General features: G+C 50.1%; 1 protein-coding gene across 3 annotated transcripts in view; it reads right to left on the bottom strand.

Annotated features, from left to right (window-relative positions):
• Nucleotides 1–5,180, bottom strand: part of FHAD1 (forkhead associated phosphopeptide binding domain 1) — a 171,516-nt gene extending 166,336 nt beyond the window's left edge. For 2 of the 3 annotated variants that reach the window (XM_006145268.2, XM_027770619.1), the window contains exon 1: nucleotides 1,847–2,155. In XM_006145268.2, coding sequence (XP_006145330.1) covers nucleotides 1,847–1,939 — 93 coding nt within the window. In that variant the 5' untranslated portion in view covers nucleotides 1,940–2,155. Of the gene's footprint in view, nucleotides 1–1,846; nucleotides 2,156–5,058 lie in introns of those variants that run through there. The other variant, XM_006145267.1, reaches the window with a different exon arrangement.
• Nucleotides 5,181–6,789: the final 1,609 nt, after the last annotated feature.

A 6,789-nucleotide genomic window follows, 5' to 3' on the forward strand; every position in this document is an offset into this window, starting at 1 on the left:
AGATTTATTTGTAATAGCCCCAAAGTGGAGATAACCAAAATGTCCTTTCATGTGTGAATGAAAACAAAAGGTGGTGCATCCCCTTCATGGAGTACTACTGACCAGTAACAAGGAACAAGTGACAAGGATCTCAAGGGTGCAAAACAAAAACCCCAACCTCAAAAGGTCCCACACTGTAGAATATCATTTATGTAACATTCTTAAAGTAACACGATTAGGAGATAGATAACAGGTTAGAGGATGTCTGGGCTAGGCGGGGGAGGCGGGAGGTATTATGACTGTAAAGAGGTATCGTAGGGAGATCTCTGATGATGAACCAGCCTGCATCTTGATTGCTGCACATGATTCTACGCATGCTAGAATGACACAGAGCTACAACTGTCCCAGTGTCAGTCTCCTGGTTTTGATATGGCTATAATCACACGCTAGGCAACCGTCCTGGGACCTGGGTGAAAAGCACATGCCATCTCTTTCCAGTATTTTGGGGACTTCTTGTGAATTTATACTTTTTTTTAAAAGTTTTTAAAAACTCTTGAGTGCCAGCAGGTGGCATGGTGGCTAAGGCACTGGATCCCACATGGCGGACTCCATGGTTCAAGTCCCAGACCCAGTGGTATGAGAAATACACTGGGTGTGTGTGTGTGTATGTCCAAAATCCTGAGAGGAGAATGAAGGAGAAGGGACTGTGGCATGGCCATCCCCCTGGGGGTGCTTTCTCACTTTCCGTCTCTTGATCTCTCTCTCATGAGCGCACATGTAGCAAAGAGCAACAAAAAAGTCTGTTGAATGAGGTCTGAGAAAGGGAGAGCTGCTTTTCATAGTTATGAAGAGATCCCACTGCACTTCTCTTTCCACTTCAATATTTTAATTGCCTTCAATATTTAAAAGGGCTCAAAGCCACTGTTTTTATTATTCCATTAAAAAAATTTTATTTTTTTAGAATTTTGCTACAAGAGTATGTGCACTCACCAGAGAGACAGAGAAAATGAGAAATCACTCCCCATAGGGGATGGCCATGCCACAATCCCTTCTCCTCCCGGCATGTTTCATTCCACCAAATCTGAGACTCAAACCACGGCCATGTGAGATCCAGCACCTTAACCACCACAGCAACTGTTGGTCCCTATTCCTTTCTTTTTTCCACCTTCCTTGGCTTTCAATGAGTTGAGACTTTGGGCCAAATCACAGCTAATTCAGAGAATGAAATGAAATGAAAGAATGCTATGGCTCGGCCCAGGGTGTGGCCTGATTCACTACTCATATCTCCGTGAGCTCCCTGGGCTCCAGGGGCCCACAGCAGACTCAAGGAGCTTGGAAAAGGGAGAGAGGCCTAGCCCAGAGCAGGAGGAGGTCAAAGCACCAGCTCTGTGCTCCCTCCCAAACTAGCCCATCATGCTGCTGGCGGGGACGGCAGGTGCGACAGCCCCAGGTGTGTCCAGCAAAGGACAGAGGACACATCACACTGTGCACTGGCCTCAGCTTCACTACTAATGCCAGGACACACATCTGGCAACCTCAGGCCAACAGCCACCTTGACATGGTACCAGGAACTAATGGCCTGAGGCTGTGCTTTCAAAGAGATTCATGGGCAGGCGGTGACACCGTGGTAATGGGACTGGACTCACACGGGAAGGTCCTGCGTTCACGTGTGCATGCCAAGATCTGGGCTGGCTGAGGATGGGTGTGGATTGTGGGGTGGGAATCCTGTTGGGGTGCTGCCTTTCTCTTCCTTTCAAGGAAGAGCTAAATAAATAAACTTGAAAAAAAAAAAAAGACATTCGAATCTGTTTAACACTAAGGAGTGCTGGAGAAGGTAAGGGGTGGAGAAGGGTGGGGGACGTCTTACCTCTAATACAAGGTCTGAATCTTTATGCTTTCCAACTGTAGTACTTTTATTTAGGACAAAAAAACCTTCTGCGCTCTTTAGATAGGCTTTCATTCTCTCCGCTTTCCCTGTGTAAGGTTTGCAGAAAGGATTGTTAGGAAAACGCAGTCCTCTGAGTATTTGACGTCAATTGTAGAATGAATAAAATACAGCACGCAGTCATGAGCAGAGGCGGAAGCGGAGAGGTGGGCTTACGATGGTCACGACCACAATTCTGCACGTGTTTACAACTATGTTCTCGAACAGTGCTGCTTAGCAAGATGGACTTCGTTCTGGTCATCAGAGAGGACAGTCGTTAATAACTCAGGGCACAACAGAGGTTCTAAACATCGAAAATTCATCTCAGGGCTGAATTTCAACTTAACATTAAGTCCAAGTACACAGTATGGCAGCACCTCACAGTCATGCCAAAAAACAACAGTCCTTTCTTCCCCACCCTTTTCAACTGAAAAGTCACTGAACTGCAAAACGATTGGACTGTGGATACAAACAGAAACCATCTATTTGTGCTAGAGTCCCAGGGTCACTCTGCTTTTCATCACCATCTCTGCCACCATTTACTGAATCCCTAATAGAACTAGCCATCATGTACACACTAGCATCCCTGTACACACGTGGCTCTTTCATCCTCAGAAGAAAGCTGCAGGGTAGAGATCATTACTGGGCCTACCTTACAGATGAGGAATCTGAGACGAAACGTCACCAGCAAGAAGTAGCAGGGAAATAACCCTGAGCCTTTGCCTGTAGCTGCTGACAATGCTCAGGCAGCTCAAGTTCTCAGACCTCCACTCTTGCTGGGTGGTGATGGGGTGGGATGGGGAGAGAAAAGAGTGACTCGGGGGAGGGGTTGCCCTGTTTGCTGACACTTGGGACAGATGATAACACAAAAAGTCCCTGACACCAGGATTTCCTCCTATGAAAGGAAGAACAGATCATCCATGGGGATAAGAGAAATAGAAATAAGCCAGTTTGTTTTACGCTGGTAAACTCTGAAGGGGAGAACCCTTCTACTCCCACAAATCATCACGCTTCCATATCATGAGAGGTACATTTTACTGGTAAGTTTGTTGTCATTGCAGAGGGGAGAAGCCATTTCCTTTTCCAAAAAGCCATGCCTGTTGCCATCAAAAAGATCACTCGAGTTACTCATCTTCAACTGCAGAGGACTGCACTCCCAGGCGCCACATTCAAGCCCAGTTCCTCTAAAACGCGAACTTGTGAAGAATGTCTCTTCCGAGGGAAAACCACAGGAAATGCCATCCGACTAAACCCCCAAACTTAGTGACTTGCTTGTTTTCCAGCTCTTCTCCAAGATGTTCCCAAGGCAGGTGCCGTCTCTGCTCAGGTGTCCCCAGCTGGTAAACGCTGACTACCTAGCGGTGCCCCAGGCCTTCACTCTCTAGCTGCAGCTCACTGCTGTGGCTTCTGCCTTGCACTGATCCTGTTCTGCCGTTTTCTGGTTCCTTCTTTTAGTTACGTGCTGCTGTTAGCTTCCTTTTCATGATGGTATATGAGGGGACCTCAAAACGTTTGTGGAAGATAGAAGTAAAATATTAAGTTTGGGCTGGCCCCACAGCCTATTGGGTAAGGGTGCTGAACCCCACAGGGCTGACCCAGATTCAAATCCAGGCCCTGGTGGCTTGAAAAACACCCTGGACGTGTGTGTACCTAAAATCCCAAGAGCAGTGGAGGAGAAATGGAGAAGCGATTGTGGCATGACTATGCCCCATGAGGGGTGCTTTCTCCTCCTGTCTGTCTCTCTTGGGAGTGCATGTACCCACTGGCAATTCAAAAAAAAGTATGAGCTTATTTTGATACAACAAATTCCGAAATCCATAGTTTTTTAAAAATACACATTTTCCATGAGTTTTTTGAAGACCCCTCTTGTATGTTCCAGGAAAGACAGAATTAAATTGCTTTTGTTAAAAGACAATTCTCCATGGGTTTCTTGTGTTTGTACCCAACTTCAGGGCAAAGGCATCGACATAGTCTATCTCAGAAGATCTTCCCAAAGACGTTCGTATGGCAAATGACCTGGGAGGACCCAGGAGGTGCCTCCTTCCAGGAGACGGGTGGGCAGGTTTGCTACCAGCCCCCTTTTAAGAGATTGGAGCTCCCTAAGCTCAGCTTTCCTCAGCCGGGAAAAAGTCACTGTGTCCATAGCATCCACCTGAGTGTCTCATCACCCCGAGGGACCCCAACATGAAGCTAGCGCGGCCTGCTGGGAGGAATAAAGTCCTTGTCTCGGGCCCAGGAGCCTCCTGACTCCTGCCAGTACCCATTAACCGAGTAGCCTAACCTGCTAGCTTGCAAGTAGGTGAAATCCCAGCCCCTTGGCAGTTCCTGACAGCCTTGTTCTCTACTCCACCTCCAGCCCCCAGCACTGCCACACCTGACTCGTAGTAGGCGCTGGGAAAATACTTGCTGAATAAGTAAAAATAGAAAGGACATCTAAAACTAAGCGCAGTCTAGAAATGTTCAATGGGAACTAGCTTTCATTCCCCTCCGAATCTATCTTCGACATTTTGGAAAAACGTCGTCTGTTCCTTTAGCTGTCTGGATTGGACAGTGTGTTTCCACTTTCCTTTTGCCCTGTGCAGTCACTCACCTGCCTGAAAACTGCGCAAAGTCCTTCGAATGTAGTCAACTCTACCTTAGTTCTCAATGCCACAGAGCACCAGCCAGAGAAAGGAGGCACAGAGCTGCAATCATCTGACTTCCCCCTTCCAGAACAGAACTGCCCGTCAGAACTGCCCGTCAGAACTGCCACCGCGAAGCAAAGGTCCTAGCCAGGGCTGCCAGGTGGGAAGCCGCCTGAGAGCTGCAGAAGCTCCTGGAGGTTTTGTGTGGAAGGCGAGGTTGGCGAAGGCTGAGTTCTCTGACCACTGGGTGTCGTCTGTAAATCAGGGGCAGCAGGGGCGCCCCTCCTGATCCCAGCTGTACCCCCAGGACAGCCAAGAGTGGTGGGGCCCACTTGAGGACCTCCGGCCGAGGTAGAGGCTGTGCTTAGGAGGAAGGGCTGGTGTGAGGGCACCTCTTCTGGGGTGCTCCTGGGGACCCTGGCCAGGGTCAGATGTGCAGGAGAACACCGCCTCCTCCGCTGCCTTGCCTTCAGGGGCCGGCCCCATCTGGTCCCCAGTCTGGCCCGCCACCCCTTCCCGTGCCGCACGCACCTGGCCGGAGGAGGTCGCTCAGTCCTCGGCCGAGAGCCCGGCCGGCTCTGGAGGTGCCAGCCGGCTCCTGGGCGAGGCCGCCCGGCCGCGCTCCCGCGGAGTCTCCAGCCGGAAGCCCGCACCCCGCGCGCCCGCCTGGCCTGTGTACGCGCGTCGCCATGGCAACGGTGCCGCCACCGCGAACCCGGCCCGCTGGTGAGGGGCGTGGCCTGCGTGGAGACGCGGGCCCTTGGGCTGCCAGGAGCCCCGGGAGGGTGAGCGACTGCTGCATCTCCAGCCATACCGACCCTGTCTCGAAGGACTCACCTGCCGCGTATTACGGATGGGGAGACTGAGGCTCAGAGGTCACAGAGGGGTCCCGAGTTTTACAGCGAGGAAAGAGCAGGCAGGGGATTTCACTGAAGGATCTTTTCTTTTACCCCTGGCTGCATGCTGCGTGTGTGGGTAGGGGTCGATGGAGCCGAACTCAGAAGTCTGGCGGTTAGTAACTGCCCCACTCTGCCAGCCCAAATCTCCAGTATTTTCTGTTACAGACCAGAAAATAGAGATACTAAACAGGCGACCATCTCCTCTGGGTTGGTGGGAGATGAGGTTTGGGAGGGGGTAGATTCGAGCCAACAATTTTGAAAGGATGTTGGTTTCTGCCTTGTTCTGGGGAATAGGGTATTTCCAAATCCACATCCCTACTGCCCTGACCTTCCGTGTTAAAGCCAACACTCATTCTTTCATTCTTTATTTCTGCAAACAGCCTCTGAGTCCCTACAGGTCACGTCAGACTGAGCCCCAGAATTGACTGGATCATTCACTGTCCTTAAAAAGCCCTCTGCCCAGTGGGCACAGGACTTGGGGTGTGGACTGCTGGGAAGACATGCATTCTCCTGCCCTCTCCCTTCACACCCTGGCAAGAAATGGCTGACAGGTGTCTCAAGAAAAACTCAAAACATTTTTCTAAGGATTGACTAGTTGACAGGAAGACCATACAATAGTGGAAACTGATCTGGGTCAAGATACATAGCACAGATGCTCCAACATGCCAGGAGGCGTCTAGAAATGCAGATTCCTGGGCACGGAGCCTAACGATTCTGATTTAGCAGGTCTGGAGGATAGTTCAGGAATGTGCATTTGTAGCAAGCCTGCTGAAAACCCTGATTTATGGAGCTGACCTGCAGTGACCTCTCCCAGAGCCTGTCCCAAGAAATCATTTCCAGGCCCTCTGCCTGAAAGGTTCTATCTGGTTTCCTACAACTGAAAAGAATTTTGGCAAAGAGTTCTAGAAGAGGCCACAGAAGCTGGGGTTTGAGTGATGGCGTGCAGTAACAGGGAGGGCCGAGCTCTCTTCCCTAGGCACCTTTCTGTCTCAGGGCCTTTGCGCTTGCTAGTTCCTCTCCCCCAGGGTTCTTCTTTGCCTCTTTTGATTTTTACTCAGCTATTTCTCTATCTAAAATGGTTTAACAAAACAACAAAACCCAAGCCTAACAATAAAGAAGAGCAAATAAAGAAATAAAAAGGGGCAGCGTGGTAGCGAAGGCACTGGACTCGCACATGGGAGTGGGAACTGAGATTCGAGGCCCAGACCCGACTGCTTGAAAATCATGCCCTGCATGTGTGTATGCATGTCCAAAAATCCCGAGAAGAGAATGGACGAGAAGGGATTTCGGCATGACCATCACCCCTGTGGGGAGGGTGATTTCTTGCTTTCCCTCTCTCTGTCTCTCTCTGGCGAGTGTGCAT

Source organism: Tupaia chinensis, unplaced genomic scaffold (genome assembly GCF_000334495.1).
Source record: "Tupaia chinensis unplaced genomic scaffold, TupChi_1.0 Scaffold000146_1, whole genome shotgun sequence".
Classification (NCBI taxonomy): Eukaryota; Metazoa; Chordata; class Mammalia; order Scandentia; family Tupaiidae; genus Tupaia; species Tupaia belangeri.